At 40.0% G+C, this 19861-nt stretch overlaps 2 protein-coding genes and 1 pseudogene across 3 annotated transcripts; 1 reads left to right on the forward strand and 2 right to left on the reverse strand.

Annotated features, from left to right (window-relative positions):
- Positions 1–18: 18 nt before the first annotated feature.
- Positions 19–8231, reverse strand: LOC118806698 (annotated as a pseudogene).
- Positions 24–19449, reverse strand: LOC118806686 (cytochrome P450 2F2-like). 2 transcript variants are annotated; one of them, XR_005007146.1, is made up of 10 exons: positions 19241–19449; positions 18924–19086; positions 18578–18730; positions 17738–17898; positions 17413–17586; positions 16940–17075; positions 16632–16819; positions 16401–16542; positions 15549–16131; positions 24–76 (listed from the first exon to the last, which is right to left on the reverse strand). XR_005007146.1 is itself a non-coding variant. In XM_036568199.1 (9 exons), the coding sequence occupies exons 1-9, from the start codon at positions 19400–19402 to the stop codon at positions 15935–15937; spliced, it is 1476 nt and encodes a 491-aa protein (XP_036424092.1). In that variant the 5' UTR covers positions 19403–19449; the 3' UTR covers positions 15338–15934. The 2 variants fall into 2 exon arrangements, 1 of the variants encoding a protein (XP_036424092.1); XM_036568199.1 differs by lacking the exon at positions 24–76 and having other exon boundaries at positions 15338–16131.
- On the forward strand, positions 8321–14233 carry LOC118806687 (cytochrome P450 2D3-like). The gene is made up of 9 exons (XM_036568200.1): positions 8321–8523; positions 9373–9535; positions 10432–10584; positions 11207–11367; positions 11502–11675; positions 11810–11945; positions 12052–12239; positions 12342–12483; positions 13140–14233. The coding sequence occupies exons 1-9, from the start codon at positions 8362–8364 to the stop codon at positions 13334–13336; spliced, it is 1476 nt and encodes a 491-aa protein (XP_036424093.1). The 5' UTR covers positions 8321–8361; the 3' UTR covers positions 13337–14233.
- Positions 19450–19861: the final 412 nt, after the last annotated feature.

Below are 19861 nucleotides of genomic sequence, written 5' to 3' on the forward strand. Positions count from 1 at the left end.
TTTCAATGTTTGTGTGTGACCTCTTTGTTCCACCTTCTTTAGGGTTGAGGTGTCTTCTCCATTTTTCCCCTCTGACCTCTGAAGTCCCCCCTGACTCAGAAATAGCTCATCCTTATAACAAATCCCTTATTAATATTGCTACCATACTCCATTAAGTACAATACCATACCATAACATTCAAAGCTACATTGATGTCACTTTCACCAATAATGAAAATGGTAGAATAAGCTAAGGCTCAGGATCATCTCCTGAGACACTCTGTTCTGCAAAAGGTAGCATATCATTCCCTGGATCATACCTAGCCAGAGTGACAAAGGTCAAACAGTGATGAAAAGAATGGAAAGTTACCTCTCGTACTGTAGTAGAGTATTACATAACAATCGTCAACCAAAGGGAACTAAAGATACAGTTCATTATCAGTAAATCACACACCAGCAAAACTATTCAAGAGAGAAAGTCAGATTCTACATTTCTCTAGCTGGCTGTCTCAGTCTGACCCCCATCCTGTATGGTTTAGGTGTGAGTGTGATTCCATATACAGGAGTGAAGTCTGGTTCTCCTGCATCTTCAGGCCAGAAGAACTGAAACCGACGCAGCAGAGTGACCAAGATGAGGAAGAGCTCCATTCGAGCCAGACCTTCACCGAGACACATATGAGGCCCTGCACATGGAAAATACATCAGCAACTCTTTTGTGTCAACCAGTGTCATCTATTCATTAGGGCATGGTTTCTGTACTAATCTGAGACTATTACATACTTTTCAATTGTCAGCATCATTTAGCCCAAGGCAAAGCTTCAAGGAATTCCTCAACCAAAAAAATGCTGAAATGAATAACAACTAATAGGAAAAGATCTATCAGCAAAGTATTCTTTCATTTTTGTCAAGAAAAGAGGTGTGAATGATTTTGTGGTAGTCCAAAACTCTCACCAGCAGAAAATGGCATGAAGGCCTCAGGCTTCTCAAACTGTCCCTCATCATTCAGGAAGTTAGCTGGATTGAACTCATGAGGAAACTTCCACTGGCCTTCCTCACTCAGCACTGAGGAGAGGTTGGGGATGATGAGAGTACCCTGCACCACAGGGAAAGACAAAAACACAAACGAGTAAAAAAAAGAAATGAGTGACATTGCATGGAAACAAAGTATCTTCTGTATCCTCACCTTTGGGATGCTGTAACCCATCAGTTCAGTATCTCTGCTGGTGCAGTGAAACACACTCAGAAGGACAGTATTGGCCCTGCGCTGAGATTCATTGATCACAGCCTGTGTGTACGGCATGTTGTGTCTGTCCTCAATAGATGCATGAGCTTTACCCTCCAGAACCTCATCAATCTCCTTCTGACACCTCTCTAGAAAGAGCAGACAGAAGGCATATGGTACCATTACTAGCTCTTTTATCAAATCCATTAACAAATTTTTTGCAAAGAGGGCAAAAGACTTAAAAAAGAATGCAATGCGTATTTTCAGACCCTGAATGTCTGGATGCGTTGTGAGGTAGAGGAACACTGTAAGGAGAGTGTTGGAGGTGGTATCAGTCCCGGCAAAGTGCAGCAAAGTACATCAAAAGCTGAGAGTCTGTAAAAGAGGAATCATCATCTCCTCTCTGCTGAAAACAAGATGCATCCATACATACAAAGTGGCCTAAAACATAGCAAGATGGCAGAAGTAATACACTGACATGAGTTCTTTCAAGCATCCTAAAATCAGCCCACTCACACCTTATCAATCTCATCCAGGTAGCAGTCGACAAAGTCTCTCGGCTCTTCTGGTACTCTTGTTGTCTTGTGCTCGTTGACCATCTTTGCTACCATCTGTTTCATTATTCTGACAATTGTAAAAGACCTCTTAAAGGGAAGGGGCAGGTTTCTCACCACAGGAAGTGTATCATAGATCTGCAGGACAATGAAACATGTTGGTTGTCATATTATTAAATGGACTAATAAACTGCTAGCATTACAAAAGAATTACTATGTGTACTATTAATGAATGATATTGCCATACAGCACTGTGCAAAAGTCAGAGACCACACTTTCGTTTATTTACTTTCTAAACAACATTTTATTGGAAAGAAATGTATTCTATGGCGAGATAATGACCCCAAGCACACCACTGAGAACGTTAAGACTTTAGCTGGTGTTCTCAGACCATTGGTCCTCATTTACCAATTTCTTCCTAAGTTTTTTCTTGAATGTGTTCTTGAGAAAGGTCCTAAGAAACAATCTACATCAGATTCATGATGTGTTCTTAAACTGCAGACTTGTTGGCACCTTTGTGCTCTTGAGTGTGTGTAGATTCGGTTCTTACCTAAGAACAAATCCCAAATAAGAAAACATTGGTGAATGTCAGAATCTCTGTGAAAACTGCATAAGTGAGTTTTATTTTTTTCTTAAGAACAGTTGGTGAATGAGTCTCATTGAATTAGCTACCCAGACCTCCACATGAATGACTGTGTTTGGGATCACTTGGATCATGAAAAGCAGCAAATGCAACCAACTTCTAAGACTGAACTTTGGAGGTGTGGAAAAATCTCCCTGCTGATTTCTTTGAAAAATTGGCAATCTTTGCACTTTCAGTAAATAGAGGAATGAACTGCTCGGGTCTCTCGTTCCCATAGTCATAACACACCAAATAAAACAAGGTAGATTATATTTGATGCAGCATCACGAAACAAGGTCTGAGCATCCAGGGAACCACCACAGAGATCATACCTATTAACTGATAATGTTACATGGCTGTACAAATATTTGTTTTTCGGGTTGGTAGATACTGGTCTGTTACATTACTGACAATTTTTTGATGCTTTCAGAAAACTGGCAGATCAAATCATATAACAATTTTTTGATTTTGCTCATAAAACAGACAATACAGTTTCCAAAGTACCATGACAATATTACCAGCACTTTTCTTTAACCGTGCAACAAAAGCTCAGTCTCTCCCAGAATCCTGTCCTCCATTGACTGCTTCCCCATGCCAAAGTTCCTCAGGTTCATGAGGGCAAAGCACCGATGCTCCTTCCATGCAGGACCATAGTCAAGAAATACAATACCTGCCACATTTTACACATTAGTTTCAAAGTTCAGTGCACTTAATTATTTACCATTCTCTTTTTTTTATATATATATCTCGAAGGCCGCACCCCCACCCCAGCCTCATTCACCAACATGTTCTTAAAAAAATTTCTTCTTAAAACCCAATTATGCAGTTTTCATGAAGATTCTGACATTCACTAATATTTTGGGATTTGTTCTTAGGTAAGAACAGAATCTACATGCACTCAAGATCACAGAGGTGCAAACAATTCTGTGGTTTAAGTACACGTCATGAATCTGACATACAAATTTAAGACAAATGTAGGAAGATATTGGTCAATGAGGGCCTTTTCTAATGAATTTTGATCCTTCTTATAACATGTCCAAAATAAGAGCTTCAGTTTGTTTATCTGGGCTTCGAGTGAGAGAGGAGGCTTGATTTAGTCAACGATCCATTTGTTTTCTTTGTTGTACAAGGTACTCTTAAAAGTCTTCACCAGCACCAGTTAAAAGGCATCAATATTTTTCCTGTCTAACTTTCTTATTGTTCAGCTTCCCCATCCATAATAAACCACAGAAAAGACCACAGCCTGGACGATTCTGATCTTTGTTTATAGAGATAAATCCTTACATCTGAAGATCTTTCAAAGCTTTTTCTTGTTTGTGCTGCCAAATGCCAATCTGTGTCATATTCATGTGAATGGGGAAAACACTCACAACTCCATTGTTGGCATCCTGAGCAAAACTGATCCTCAGTGGTAATCCATAATGGGAAATATTGTGGATTCTGCAGATTGTCTTGGGAAGCGAGAGGCTGGTAAGTATGGGCAAGTCATCATGCAGTTCACACTGAAATACCACTGTGATACCATTTGGAAAATGACAAAAAAACTGAAGTGTGCAAGAAGTTCGGCGTCCACTTCAAGCAAGACTTCTACAAGGCAGATTGAAGCGCTGAAGCATGGCAGATAATAGAGCATGTTAAATTGAAAGACAGTCGTTTTTCTATATTACGGTTACACTTATGGTCAAAGGGTAACTCTTAATTAGCTAGACCAGGGGTCAGCAACCCAAATGTTAAGAAGACCCATTTTGTTGTTTCAACAAAAATCAAACCACCTTGGGAGCCACAACACTGTATGTCCATCTTACCATCTTGGCTCTAGGTATGTCTCAGTATGTGCTAAAGCACTAGTATAGGATAAAAATATAAACGAAAACACACTTACTTTGCTCTAGTTTAAGCTTGAGCTCAGCTATAGCCGCTTTTCTCACATCTTTGGCAGGAAACTTTTCCATAAGGGTAGAACAGTTTCTTATAAAATGTCTCTCAACGTTCGATTTTTTACAAGCTGAAGTCGCTTCTCATTCTCCAGCTTCTCATTCAAATTTTTCCGTTCCACCTTCCAACTGGAGCATCAGTTACATTCTGGCACCTCAGGCACCATTTAAGGTGGAACAAGAAACTTCGAACGAGAAGCTGACTTCAGCTGCGCAACGTTTCAGCGTTTGACAGTTTCTTGTTGCAGATTAAACATATCAGGAAACCATCTTATAAATGTCCATTCGTCTCCAAAATATCAATGTCCATCTTAAATCTTTCTCTTTGCCTTTTCGTTAGCCACCAGCTAGGTGAGATTGTCTGCGTTGCTATGGTGACCAGCAGTCTGCACGCCAACCTTCAAGGTTAAAGGGTGAATTTGCAGTTATACCAGAGAACTTGTAGAGAGGAGAATTACTGCTCTGCAATGTCTTCTCAAATGCTAGAGGGCGCTCCCGAGTGAGTCCAAAATGATTGGGTTGACATGGAGCATTTGAGCAAAATCATAGTTTACAAATGCTTAAACATTTTTAATGTAAAAGAATACATTCATTTCCTGAACACAGAACAGCATAAAACATTTTAACACTGCTGTTATATTTTTAACAGCTTTTAAACTCGAGCTATAGGGGTTTAAAAAGGCGCCTCATGTGCGTCCATGACGTCAGTGAGCGCAAACAGCCAATGAGCTGCTTTTCGTTTTTAGCCGTTGAGCTCCATTCACTCCCATTCATTGAGGACTCACTCGTGAGTGCCCTCTGCTGTTTAGCAGTCCTGTTTTTGTTATAACAGGGGGAATAGGAAGTGGCCAGGCTCCTCATAAACTGGCTCTGGTTAGACATTAACTCCAGCGTTTAAGACCATTTATTGTTAAAACTGTGTAGAACGATCAGCAGAGCTTTATTTTACTGCAAGGGAGAATTATTTTATTTTTACCTAAAAAAGCTAATTCTGCAGCGGAGCTGCAAAAGAGGCTGCATGATGCCGACCACTGAGCTAGACGATGAAAATGTAGACTGTTCAGAGCAATAATGGGACACAGCAGTAGTGATTCCTAAAAAGCAAAGTTTTTGCTTCCTGTTTTGTGGTGTTATAGCACTTTTTCATCACAAGCTTTCATCTACTGGATATTCCAGAAACAGCGGCTTTAATGATAAACTAACACTGACGACCCCGTGTCCACCAGTGCATGGAAACGTGGCAGAAGTCTGATATGGACATTCACCCCACCACAGCCTTGTTTGTTTGCTGTCTGTGCTGTTCTGTTTGGCTTGTCCAGCATCCCTTCCTGCTGACTTCACCCCCAGTAGACAAGGCCTAGCCAGATGTCCCGGCCGGACAGTCTTGCGCCATCGGCAGTATGGCTGTGGGTATGGCCAGCAGACAAGCCCTAGCCTGATGTCCTGGCCGGCTGCACATCCATTAGTGGCGATCCCGTGACCCTGGCTGTATGGCTGCGGTCATGGCCAATCCTCGGACTAGTTCTGTCATCACCTCCACCCACATGACACACTTGTCTCCTTCACAGCTCTGACTGCAGCCTGCCCGATAAATGCGCCACCATCTTTGTTTACATCTGCCCCCAGATTTTCCACTGGTGTCGCGGGACCCAGCCAGCAGGCTCACCATGCCCTTCAGAATAAGAGTCCTTAGTAGAACAACCTCATGAATAAATGCTGCGGAACACATAACCTGGAACTAACATGAAGCATTTTCAAACACACTTCAGAATGTACATTTAGTATCATTACTGATCCGACATATTGTTGACACTGAAATTTTATCCTTGACCAAATGATTTGATTCACTATAAAAAATCTATAATGAATGAGTCTCACCCTGCTGTCTGGGGACTCCATTTAAAAGACAACAGTATTGTTTCCCCCCAATCTTCCATCAAAATGTAATGACTTTTGCCTCACCTCTATAACATCTTCTGAATTTGGGCTGTATCCCCATACACCAGTAGGCAGGGAAAATGATATTAACAATCGCATCATGCTTTCCCATAAGAAAAATACACGTATGCAAATTGTATTGATCAAACAGTGCTCAAAAAATGTTGTGCTTGAGTGTTTGGAAACATTAAACCCTATGAAACAATGTATGTGCAAGGTATCTCTCAAAAGCCATTGGCTTAGGTCAGTTTAGACAGCAGTCACTACAACCGTTGTCCATCCAGTGACTGCTGTCCCACTGCTCTCTGTTCCTTACCAGTCAACAAACATATCACGTTTTTGTGGTCATGTAAGTTTACTACTTTATAGGCTTAGGCCAACTAAGTTCATTACAGCATTCAAGAGCCAAATTTCACAAAGACAGGGGAGGTCAGCCTGAGATTACACTGGTACACATTTTCTAGTTGCATCAGTCATTTTTAGTTCATGAGTGGAGGGATTTAGAGTGAAATGATGAAGTGATCAATTCCCTATAGATGGCTTTGTCCTGAATGTGGAAAAGCCTGTAATTGTGTGAATCAAGGCATAGCCAATCGATGAAAGTTTGCTACAATAAAGTTTAGTGGTGGACGGCCGTGTAAGAGAGCAGTAAATGATTATTTCTGTAAATAATCTTAACTATGATTTCTGACCTTCTTGCTAATGAATTCTCAGATAATTCAGCCACAATTATGATTTCACCACAAATTAATATAGTTCCCTCTTTTTTAGATGCTGAACAGCAAATCAGACTGAATCTCTGTCATCATGATTACGAATACCCAGCCCTCCCCCTTATGTCAATGATTTAACAGCGCTCACCCTTACAGCGTGCCCACCAGCGGAGGACAAATTAATGGAAATACTTGGAGGGCCTTAGATAGGATTGTTATTTTCCAATATCATTGGCTCAGGTCAGTTAGGTTAGGCACACTGGCATTCAAGAGCCAATTTCATTACAACCATTGTCCATCCAGTGACTGTTGTCCCATTGCTCTCTGTTCCGTACTTGTCAACAAACGTGTTGTATCAGAGGTTCACGGCCATGTAAGTTCATCCCTTTATAGCTTTGGGCCAACCAAGTTCATTACAGCATTCAAGAGCCAAATGTCATAAATAAAGGGGAGGTCAGCTTGAGGTAGATTACACTGGTACACATTAAAGTTCAGTAAAGCTTATGGTCTATTTGTACAGGTGTGTTGGGGAAATTGTCAGTCTGAATAAAATTAATAATTAAAATATACATTGTGTTGTGTGGCAATAAAATAAATAAATAGGCATAATAAATGTGAGCTTGGATAATTGCTTAAAGTGAGTACACACTTGTGGCAAGCCTCACTCTTCCACTGCATACTGTCTTTAATTTATATATTGTAACAGTGTGAACCAATTATGTACCAATCCAAGAGGAGATATGCTCATGTAGTTTATGTACGACTCCATTCCATTTCCTAAGTTAATGTAAAACGTCTTAATGGTCTTTTCATATGGCTTTGTTAAAGACTGAAGCATAAATCTACACTCTGATTTGTATCTGTGTGTGATCTGTATCTATATCTGTACTGTTTTTATTTTCATGCACTGCAGAGAAGAAGGAGTGTGTATTTTTTTTTACCCATATTCTGTTATATTCTGCTAGAGATGCTATTAGCCCATCCCAGCACAGGAGGTGGTATTTGCTGCAATACAGGTCGGGAAAAATAGTTGTTGGTGCATTTGAGTACGGCAGAATTCACTTATATGTGTAGAAAAACATTCTGGGAATTCCCCTAAATTTCTATCACTTCATTTGACTATAATCTATAAACTTTACTCTGCATCATCAGGGGGTGAAAGGAATTCAGAATCAACCATCTCTGAGAAACAAAGTTTGCACACATGTATCTTTGTATTTTTCTAAAACAGTACAAAAGCCATAAATCACCTCATCATTACCAAACACTCCTCCAGCCACCCTTGTGTCAATGATTTAACTGCTCTCACACACACACTCCTCCTACTCAGTTGATGTTGCTATTTATTGGAAGGAGCTGGTAAGCAAAAGGTAGAACCCAGCAGAACCACAACTGCCATCATGCTGGGCTCCTTGGTCCTGGTTTGGGTTTTCATCTTTCTCCTCTTCCTCTTCGTCAGGACCCAGAGGCCCAAGAACTTTCCTCCTGGACCCCGGCCTGTGCCCCTGTTCGGGAACCTGTTTCAGCTGAACATCACCAATCCTCTGAAAGACTTTGAGAAGGTAAAGTACTGGACTGGGTGAATAGGGACACTTAGAGGGAAATTAAAATATTGAGCAATAGTTTGTTTATTTGAAGGGATAAATCTGTTTAGACCAGGGGTGACAAACTCAACCACTAAAAGGGCCGTATTAAAATATCTCAATAAATCCGTAGACCAGCTGTGTTTTATTTTGTTTTTACTTAACATTTTGCCATGACCCCAACTGACCATTGTTTGTTCAAAATATGCAAAAACGGGAAAAAAGGCACTGAATACTTGAATGATTCAAAAATAATTTTAAACAATCACAAATTGTTTTATATAAAACAATAGACTACATCAGCTGCAGATCACTGTTAAACCTCTTAAAATGTCCCCAGTGTACAGCAGGTTTTTTAAAACAGCCCATTCGCTTGAAATAGACACCTATTTATTTATTTATATATATATATATATATATATATATATATATATATATATATATGGCAGTGCAGTCCCATAGATCATTGTTGGGGAGGGGGTGGGAGCACACGTTACGCTGCAGAGCATGATGGAAACTGTAGTGCAGTTCATGGTGAAATTGGCTAACTGGCAAACTATATATCTAATATAAAAGGTACAAACTAAAAACCTGTTGAACTCTTGCTTGTAGTCATTTCATCAGTGTAAAAACTCACTTTATACACTAAAGGTCAGTGTAGACAACATGTACTACTGTGAACAGCTGGTGTCTTTTGGCCAGATCAGTGTTTGCTGCTTGTCTATCATCTTGTTAATTGATATTTTTTGTATGTTTTTATCTACTTAAGCTTTGATTAGATCTTCTCTTGAAAGACTGTATCCTTTTCTGCTTGACATGTTTCTTTAGTTGGCTGAGCGCTATGGGAATGTTTACAGCCTATATATTGGAGGAACACCAGCAGTGGTTCTTACTGGTTTGAAGGCTGTGAAGGAAGCTCTGGTGATCAAGGCTGCAGACTTTTCAGGACGGCCACAAAATCACCTAGTCAGCCATCTAACAGAAGGGAAAGGTGAAGTCTATAAACAATTACTGTATTACTATGTACAGAATGTGGTCAGTTAATCTCAACCTCAGACACTCTGCCTACAGAGATACACAGATCGTCTGATATACTCTGTATAATATTAAAGCCACAACTATCAGAATCGCCGATTGACTATCTGTGCTGCTGTGTGGACTTCTGTGCATTGTTTTTTGCAGTCCGATGAGAACTTAATAGTTACCTGTAGCAGCCTGAGGATATACTTGCCTGCTCTGCACACCACGATAACAGTGATATTTTGGAAGCAACTTGAAATTATTCAGGAGTTTTATTTGAAGCATTTAGTAGCTAGTAAACAAGATATCCTACATATTTGCCAACTGGCAAAGCACATTGTTTCGGTTCTTGCTGTAGAAGCATTCTGAATTTGGCCTGTATCCATACATCACACAAAAACAAGTCTATGATTAGTCAGTTTGAATGTCAGTAATACAGCCCCTTCCTGAGAAAGTAGGCAGTGTTTTGCCACATTGAGCAACAAAACTCACCACACTGTCTGACACCATTTAGAAGACTGGCTTGCAAGACTAGCTTTAATTAAACTGTGTTTTTTCCTATACCATTAGTCACCAACCCTCCTCCTGGGGATTGACTTTCCTGCAGAGTTCAGTTCTAACCTGAATCTAACACGCTGCCCTCCTCTTTACCTGGCACTTATGCAGCTGATCCAGCCAATCAGTGACTTCTGAAGAAGTTAACTAGCAGGTTTGGCTGTTGTTGGAACTAGAATTCGCAGGAAGGTAGATCTCCAGGACCACGGTTAGCTAATATCCTGGTGTTCTCATACAGCTAATAGACGCTGACAGATGGCACCTGGAGGCTAAAACATGTCTTAAATGTCTGATATGTGTAAAATGTGGCAGGTATCGTGCTTGTTGATTATGGTCCTGCATGGAAGGAGCATCGACGCTTTGCCCTCATGACCCTGAGGAACTTTGGCATGGGGAAGCGGTCAATGGAGGATAGGATTCTGGGAGAGACTGAGCATCTTGTGAAACGCTTGGAAAAAAGTGCCGGTATTATTATCACAATACTTAAAAATTATTAGTTATTAGGCTCTCACTGTCCTACATTCTGCTCTAGCCACACTTGCTAATTAGCTATAATTACCTTGGCCACATACCTTGGATTTTTATATGATAATGTTGTTTCCACATGATCTAATTGAGAATCTTCATTGTAGAAAATGAAAGAATGAAAATGAAGAAAACTTTCACTGCTTTCTCTGAACTCTCAGGATATTGGGTTGTACGGCCAGTGCTGCAGTATATTTAACTTTCTGAAAGCTGCTGTTACAGGTACAACAGGGTGATCTACAGTTACTATAGTGAAATACCAAAGCCTCAGCTCTAAATTGTTAACACGGAAGAGAGAAGCTCACCATTTTGAGGGTAAAGCAGTCTAAAATAAAACATCTTAACAGTTACCTTTTATTGACTTTATATTTGAGCATCTATTTCTCACTAATGGATGCCATAACACTATTATATGTATTTTGATTTTGAGCCAAGGTGTCTAAAGTGAGAAGTATGGCCATTGTTCGTATCTTTGCTACAGCTACAAGACCTTTTGGAAGGAAACAGCCAAACCATTAAATGTTATGCAGTCACATCTGTGAATTTACGTGTATCTGTGTAGGGGGCTTCATGAATCCTCAGACCGTGTTCCATGATGCTGCATCAAATATCATATATCTGGTTTTATTTGGAATTCGCTATGACTACGGAGATGAAACCCTTAAACAATATGTTAGCCTCTTCACTGAAACTACAAAAATTGCCAATGGACCATGGGGAATGGTAGGACTTTCTATAAATAAGAATGATGTGCCATGTATTAAACTAATACATTTAGAAATATTATTATACTGGTAGCACGTTTCAATATCCTTGAAAAATACATGTTGTTTGAAAAATGTCTTTCTTTCCTATAGATATATGATACACTTCCTATTCTGAGAGCCCTGCCCCTTCCTTTTAGGAAGGCTATCATAAACTTTGAGATACTCAAAAAAATGATAGCAAGTATGATCAGTAAACACAAGACATCAAGAGTCCCAGGAGAACCAGAAAACTTTGTCGACTGCTATCTGGATGAGCTTGATAAGGTGTGTGTGCTTGAAAGTGAAGAAGATTTTTTTGGTGTTATAAAGAGAAATTCTGAGATCACTTCCTTTAGCACAACGGATTATATCTTCTCTAATATGCACAACCTTATCAGATGATGCTTTCTGTTCAACAGAGAGGAAATGATGGGTCTTTCAATGAAGAACAGCTTGCAAGATACATTGTGGACCTGCATGGTGCTGGGACAGATACCACCTCCAACACCCTCCTCACAGCATTCCTCTACCTCATAACACATCCAGACATTCAGGGTGTGAACTATGAACTATCCACTGCGTTTGATCATACTGTTTGTTTTCTTAATAGATTTACTAGAGACAGTAATTGCTTCATACGCCTGCTCTGTCTACTTTCTAGAGAGATGTCAGAAGGAGATTGATGAGGTTCTGGAGGGTAAAGCTTATGCATCTTTTGAGGACAGACACAAGATGCCGTACACGCAGGCTGTGATCCACGAGTGTCAGCGTATCAGCATAACCGTCCCTCTGGGTGTGTTTCACTGTGCCAGCAGAGATTCTGAACTGATGGGCTACAACATCCCAAAGGTGAAGATCTGTCTTTTCCGTCTGTGTTTCTTAACTTAAGCCACATCTTTAACTTTGTCTTTATTTCTTTCCTTTTCTTCTTTGTCTTCTTCTGTTTTTCAGGATACTGTAATCATCCCAAACCTTGCCTCAGTGCTGAGTGAGGAAGGCCAGTGGAAGTTTCCTCATGAGTTCAATCCAGCTAACTTCCTGAATGAGCAGGGACAGTTTGAGAAGCCGGAGGCCTTCCTGCCCTTTTCTGCTGGTTAGTGTTCTGAACAGTGTAAATTAACACAGTGAACAAATCCCAGAAACTGGTTTCACCAACATTAGTTAAACTTAAATATAACTGCCCGGCCCATTTTTGTGCTTTCCCTGCCCTAACACATCTACTTAGATCACATTTAAAAGGCTGTATTTATATATTATCTAACTAATTCTCAGATATTTAAGGTGATCTGAAGAACTAGTGTAATGTCAGAGCCATGAAGGGCAGTTGAAATGTGTGTGAAATGGTGCTATTTGGGGCAGTCCAGCACTCAAAGTACTTGCAGGGGTCACAACACCGGCAGGCAAAACTACAGGCCGAAAACCACAGCTCAGTACACTGTAGATACAACAGAAACTTCACAAATAGCAGGGAAAACAAAGGTGTAATGAGTCCTAGATCACTTGCCATTGTGGTGTGAGTGGGTGAAGCCAGGGAGAGTTCAAGTGGAGTCTCCCCAGAGGGGACAGACAAGTAGATATTATTGTTCTTAAGGAAATCTTTTTTAAGCTTTACTTACACTATTTGCAGACTTTTTTTTGCTTAATTAATGTGTTTACATTTCATTTTCAATATATGTTGTAGTGTAATGTATTAATGTGGAAATCAGCAACCCACCAAAGTATGGTGATTTGTCTTTTACATGTCCGCAGGGCCTCGTGTGTGTCTTGGTGAAGGTCTGGCCCGCATGGAGCTCTTCCTCATCTTGGTCACTCTGCTGCATCGGTTTCAGTTCTTCTGGCCTGAAGATGCAGGAGAACCAGACTTCACTCCTGTATTTGGAATCACGCTCACACCCAAACCGTACAGGATGAGAGTCAGACTGAGACAGCCAGCTAGAGAAACATAGAATGTGATTCTAAATATTAATATAATTGAGAATTATAATAATTAATCATTCTTTATTGATGATGATGTAAATTAAGGTCAGATTAGATGGCTGTGTATGAAAGTTAGTTCAGCAGTGAGTTCAAATCTTACAACTTTCCAACTACAACCACAGCACCAAAGATTTTTTTGATGAACTTTTGGTTTACATGCTTTCATGAAATAAAGTTTTATGTTTGATGGATGTCACCAACAAAGGGTGTTTGGAGACTAATTAACAGCAGTTCTAACAGGGGAGAAACAACACCCCACAGTCAGAAGCAATAATAATTACAGTCATTAATAAAAGGTCTTCTAAAACAAACGTTAACGGTCTGATTAAGCTATTTTAAAGAGAACTCCCAATCCCAAGTCTGACCATTGAAGCCTCACATTATGTTTTTTTGGTTGTTGTTATTCTAAGGCTAAGACAGTCTGACAGTCACAGGCATTCAATCAGAATCAAACTTAAAACACAGGTAAAGAGAAGGCAACCAGACCAAAAATAGATAAACAACAAAACAAAACGGTCACTTCCAGTTACTCAAACGAAATCACAACTTAAAACCTTAAACAAAGGATTAAACCAGCTGTTCATACTTAGATTTGCCCTTATTATTAATGAATCAAAGTGTGACAAATATGCAACAATAGAAGAAACTAGGACGGGGACATATACTTTTTCACAGCACTTTACATAACATTGACATAATCATGAAATAAACATGTCATTGCAGATGTCATATGTCATTGTGAGTTGTCACGATAGATAATGTCCAGTAATACAACAGTGTCGTTATTGTTAACATTGATCGTTGTGACGGATGCAATAGATACAATAAGGTACATTCAGCAAATAAACAGTAACTGTGCATTAAAATGTGCAGAAGTGTTTTCTCTGTAGAGGATGTGTTAAATTATTTTCACTTAGAACATCAGCAAAACCTAATTTGAGCAGAGGAGCCCAAACTTTTGCATATGACTGTAAATGTCTTACAAGCTTCAAATGTCCTTGTCTAAGTAGAGATGATTCTGTCACATATCTTAAAGAAAAAAGAAATAAATGAAATGTAAGTGTATGAGGATCAGCCAATTATTATTGTTAATTATTCATTATTATTATTATTATTATTATTATTATCAGTTTTTTGAGCTTCTTGTTTTTTCCAGCTTTCCATTTTTTCAATTCGGAATCATTCTCACTTTCTCTGAAAACTCAGGCGATGTATTGCTTAAACAAATTTCTTTTCCAAGAGAAATGAAGCAAAATTGTGCAGCTTTTATATGGCAGGGCAGGTTAAACTCGCATCTGGAACTGACTGGACTCCTTGCCTCCATTTACCATCTTTTCAAGACATCATCACTCAAGATCACATGCGTCAGACTCCAGTGTTGGCAGACCAAAGCACTGTATACTTCAGTGTTTGCCTCATTCAACTCATCAGCTAAGCAGCAAAGCCCATCATTAGTTGAATTCAGAGTGTTAGAAGAGGGAAAATGCTAATCTTTGCAGTGCTGTGACCTGAGAGGAACCAAGTTTGCAACCCCTGTCCTAGAGTAGTGACCAGCCCTGCTCCTGGACATTTCTTGCAAAGTTCCTACAAAGTTTAGTTTCAACCATTGTCCACCACATGGGCTCCATCTAAATAATTCTCTTCAGAAGTCTTTGATTAGCTGCATCAGACGCGTGAGATTTGGGCTGGGGGTTGATATCTCCAGGAAGAGTGTTGGTGACCAAGGCCCTTGAGGTTTACATACATTAGGGTGACCATATGTCCTATTTTTCGGACCTAAAGATCGTGTCTAGCCTGGATTTTGAAAATGCCTAAAATGTCAGAGATTAGTCTTTGCCTTCATTTTGACATTTGCTTTCCACAGTTTGCCCCTGTGCTGCCCTCCTGCCCCCAGTGTTCTCTTTTTTTTGAAAACCAAAATATGGTCACCCTAACATACATTTGTTTCATAAAGATAAGACACAGTTAAATAAATCATCCTTGTCAGATTTATTTAGAACAATAACAAGAATAGTTTTATGATGATTACCACAATGAATTTAATTAAAAAGAACATAACAAAAATATAAAATAAAAAAAAAGTTTAACACTTATGGTTCATCTTTCAGTCTAGACTCAATGTTTGTGCGTGACCTCTGTTCCATCTGCTTTCTTTAGGGTTGAGGTGTCTTCCCCTCTGACCTCTGAAGTCCCCCCTGACTCAGAAATAGCTCATCCTTATAACAAATCCCTTATTAATATTGCTACCATACTCCATTAAGTACAATACCATACCATAACATTCAAAGCTACATTGATGTCACTTTCACCAATAATGAAAATGGTAGAATAAGCTAAGGCTCAGGATCATCTCCTGAGACACTCTGTTCTGCAAAAGGTAGCATATCATTCCCTGGATCATACCTAGCCAGAGTGACAAAGGTCAAACAGTGATGAAAAGAATGGAAAGTTACCTCTCGTACTGTAGTAGAGTATTACATAACAATCGTCAACCAAAGGGAACTAAAGATACAGTTCATTATCAGTAAATCACACACCAGCAAAACTATTCGAGAGAAAGTCAGATTCTACATTTCTCTAGCTGGCTGTCTCAGTCTGACCCCCATCCTGTATGGTTTGGGTGTGAGTGTGATTCCATACACAGGAGTGAAGTCTGGTTCTCCTGCATCTTCAGGCCAGAAGAACTGAAACCGGCGCAGCAGAGTGACCAAGATGAGGAAGAGCTCCATTCGAGCCAGACCTTCACCAAGACACATACGAGGCCCTGCACATGAAAAATACATCAGCAACTCTTTTGTGTCAACCAGTGTCATCTATTCATTAGGGCATGGTTTCTGTACTAATCTGAGACTATTACACGCTTTTCAATTGTCAGCATCATTTAGCCCAAGGCAAAGCTTCAAGGAATTCCTCAACCAAAAAAATGCTGAAATGAATAACAAATAATAGGCCAAGATCTATCGGCAAAGTATTCTATTTGTTTTTGTCAAGAAAAGTGATGTGAACGATTTTGTGGTAGTCCAAGACTCTCACCAGCAGAAAACGGCATGAAGGCCTCTGGCTTCTCAAACTGTCCCTCATCATTCAGGAAGTTAGCTGGATTGAACTCATGAGGAAACTTCCACTGGCCTTCCTCACTCAGCACTGAGGAGAGGTTGGGGATGATGAGAGTACCCTGCACCACAGGGAAAGACAAAAACACAAACGAGTAAAAAAAGAAATGAGTGACATTGCATGGAAACAAAGTATCTTCTGTATCCTCACCTTTGGGATGCTGTAACCCATCAGTTCAGTATCTCTGCTGGTGCAGTGAAACACACTCAGAGGGACAGTATTGGCCCTGCGCTGAGATTCGTGGATTACAGCCTGTGTGTACGGCATGTTGTGTCTGTCCTCAAAAGATGCATGAGCTTTACCCTCCAGAACCTCATCAATCTCTTTCTGACATCTCTCTAGAAGGACCAAACAGAAGGCATATGGTACCATTACTGAGTCTGTTAACAAATCTATTAACAAAACTGTTGCAAACAGTACAAAAGACTTAAAATGGAGTGCAATACATATTTTCAGACCCTGAATATCTGGATGTGTTGTAAGGTAGAGGAACGCTGTAAGGAGAGTGTTGGAGGTGGTATCAGTCCCAGCAAAGTGCAGATCCAGAACATACATCAAAAGCTGAGTCTCAGCAAAGGAAGAGCCATCAGCTGTCTGTAGAAAACCAGATGTCACAGATTTGCATACACAAATAGTACATCTCCAAAAACTTTGTTTCAACCATGCCACAGTATCCTACTTCTATGGCTTGTAACAATAGTGGAACCCTTTTTGGTGCTATACAGAACACCTTTCAAAAAGGATTTTATATAGAACTATCTACAGCACATTCTCCATCAAACTGAAGAACCCTTTCATGATGCAACAAACTCTTTATTCATGCAAAGCGTTCTTTGAGTGTTGGTTCTGTATATAACCATTTTCTTTACTGAAGACACTTTACACTTGAAGAGCCATACGTTTTAATAGTGTGCATACAGTATATACGCACCTTGTCAAGCTCATCCAGATAGCAGTCAACAAAGTTTCTTGGCTCTCCTGGCACTCTTGTTGTCTTGTGCTTGTTGATCAACTTTGCTGCCATTTGCTTCAGTTTCTGAACGTTATCGAGAGCCTTCTTAAAGGGAAGGGGCAGGTTTCTCACCATAGGAAGTGTATCATAGATCTGCAGGACAATGACCAAAAAAGATTTGTCATATACAAATCATACACATTATATGTGTATATTGGGTATACATTAATTTTTATAAAATAAAGACCCTGTCCATCAGTAACAAGTAAACATCTACGCCAGAGTTAATAAAACAGTTTCAAACCATTCCCCAGGTTCCGTTGGCGATTTTTGCATTTTCAGTGAAGAGATGAATAAACTTCTTGAGGGTGTCGTCCTCGTAGTCAAAGCGAGTACCAAATAAAACCAGGTAGATGATGTTTGATGCAGCATCGTGGAACAAAGTCTGAGGATTCATGGAGCGTCCTACAACATAGACAAAGCACAGAAATTGTAATGATTAACAGTAACACTAATCTGCAAACACTGTTCAGAGATTGTTTCATTATGTATTCAGTCAGAAATTATATGTGTCCATGCATGATTCTGCCACCTGGACTCTGACATCTAAAGCTGTTTTCACATATGAACTCCGGAAAATGTCCGGAGAATCAGGTCCAGATGTTACCGAAGTTGCCCTTTCACTCATGTAGGGTACAGCCAGAGATTTTCCATGTCAGATTCATTCTCACTACAGGTCATGTTCCAGGTTTACAGTACGTATGGCGGTCGAGGCTACCGACTCATCTGTGATGATTTTTGCATCGATATTACTACTACATGTATTTGAATGTATCCGCAGTATCAAAGTGTGAAGTGTGGAGAGGAATATACAGGCAAGCAGAAAAGACAAAATACAAGAGGGCTGTCAGGATAAAGTCTGGTTAATGTCCAATACAACTGATTCGGAAATTTGTGTTCACACATACTACAGCTCCTCCGGGTAATGTCTGGAGAAGTTCTGGGTCACTGTGCATGTCTGAAAGGGGCATTAGAGACCATAATTCTTGGGCAGTTGCAGTGCAGGGCAAGTGATCACTGGCTGATTTTAGTTGCTAAGGTATTATTGACAGTAAAAATACTGGAAGTAACATGATAACATTACCAGCACTTTTTTCTAGGCGTGAAACAATGTGCTTAGTCTCTCCCAGAATCCTGTCCTCCATTGACTGCTTCCCCAGGCCAAAGTTCCTCAGGGTCATGAGGGCAAAGCGTCGATGCTCCTTCCATCCAGGACCATAATCAGCCATGATAACTCCTGTCATATGTACATACATTTTCAAGATTAGAGTTGAATGCACTCACTTCTTTCACCTTCAGCTAATGTATGGCTAAGTAATGTTTGGAACTGATTACATTAGGAAATCAATAGCCATTACATAACTGCAGTTTAAAAGGTACAGGAGAAAGGAGTTTATCTCAATCTAATGACTTTTTAAAGTAGACTTCACCTTTCCCTTCTGTTGCATGGCTGACCAGGAGGTTTTGTGGGCGTCCTGAAAAGTCTGCAGCCTTGGTCACTAAAGCTTCCTTTATAGCCTTAAAACCAGTAAGGACGACAGCAGGTGTTCCTCCGATATAGAGACTGTAAATGTTTCCATAGCACTCAGCCAACTGAAGGCATAAAACACATCAAGCAGAAAAGTTGCCATTTACCAAACAAGACCAAAAAACATTGGAATGTGGTTGTAGAAAACAGATTCTGTTCTAACATGAAGGTATACTAAAATCTGGTCTTCAAATTGGTGTTAAAAACATGCTACTCTACCCTCTCAAAGTCTTTTAGAGGATTGGTGATGTTCAGCTGAAACAGGTTCCCGAATATGGGCACAGGCCGGGGTCCAGGAGGAAAGTTCTTGGGCCTCTGGATCCGGATGAAGAGGAAGAGGAGACAGATGAAAATCCAAGTCAGGACCAAGGAGCCCAACATGACTGCTGTCCTGCGTCACTTCGCTCTGTTCTACAGGTGGAAATTTAGCTGATCATGTTTGCTGCTGAGAGGCCTCCCACTCAGTGACGCGTCTTAGTCCTGTTGGCAGCCTGCCAGCATAAAGTTACCAAACACTAATGCATGAATGATAACGTTACATATGAACATAGTGAGTGTTATCTCTATCCAGGGGCGGCCTTTGCACTTGGAAAAAGTAGGCAGTTGCCTAGGGACCCCATAGGCCAAGGGCCCCAATGAAAATACAAATTAGAATAGATCAAGAAATATTTACATACTAATATTTTATATTCTTTCCAACAATATCTATAGATAAAGGTGATGTAAGAACTTTTTAAAATTTTACTTTATCATTTATTCAACAAAAAGATGCCAATTCCTACTGAGGAAAAGGTTAGGACATTCAATGCCCTAATAGCTGGTGCTTCCATCTTTGGCTGA

Source organism: Colossoma macropomum, unplaced genomic scaffold (assembly GCF_904425465.1).
Source record: "Colossoma macropomum unplaced genomic scaffold, Colossoma_macropomum, whole genome shotgun sequence".
Classification (NCBI taxonomy): domain Eukaryota; kingdom Metazoa; phylum Chordata; class Actinopteri; order Characiformes; family Serrasalmidae; genus Colossoma; species Colossoma macropomum.

Coding starts and splice junctions, on each gene's coding strand:
- LOC118806686 (XM_036568199.1), bottom strand. CDS start 19,402: ATGTTGGGCTCCTTGGTCCTGACTTGGATTTTCATCTGTCTCCTCTTC. Junction 16,820..16,939: donor AACACATCCAGATATTCAGG/GTCTGAAAATAT, acceptor TGGTCCTTCTAG/AGAGATGTCAGAAAGAGATT. Junction 16,132..16,400: donor CTTCATGCCGTTTTCTGCTG/GTGAGAGTCTTG, acceptor TTTCATGTGCAG/GGCCTCGTATGTGTCTTGGT.
- LOC118806687 (XM_036568200.1), top strand. CDS start 8,362: ATGCTGGGCTCCTTGGTCCTGGTTTGGGTTTTCATCTTTCTCCTCTTC. Junction 10,585..11,206: donor ACGCTTGGAAAAAAGTGCCG/GTATTATTATCA, acceptor GTATCTGTGTAG/GGGGCTTCATGAATCCTCAG. Junction 11,368..11,501: donor CCAATGGACCATGGGGAATG/GTAGGACTTTCT, acceptor TCTTTCCTATAG/ATATATGATACACTTCCTAT.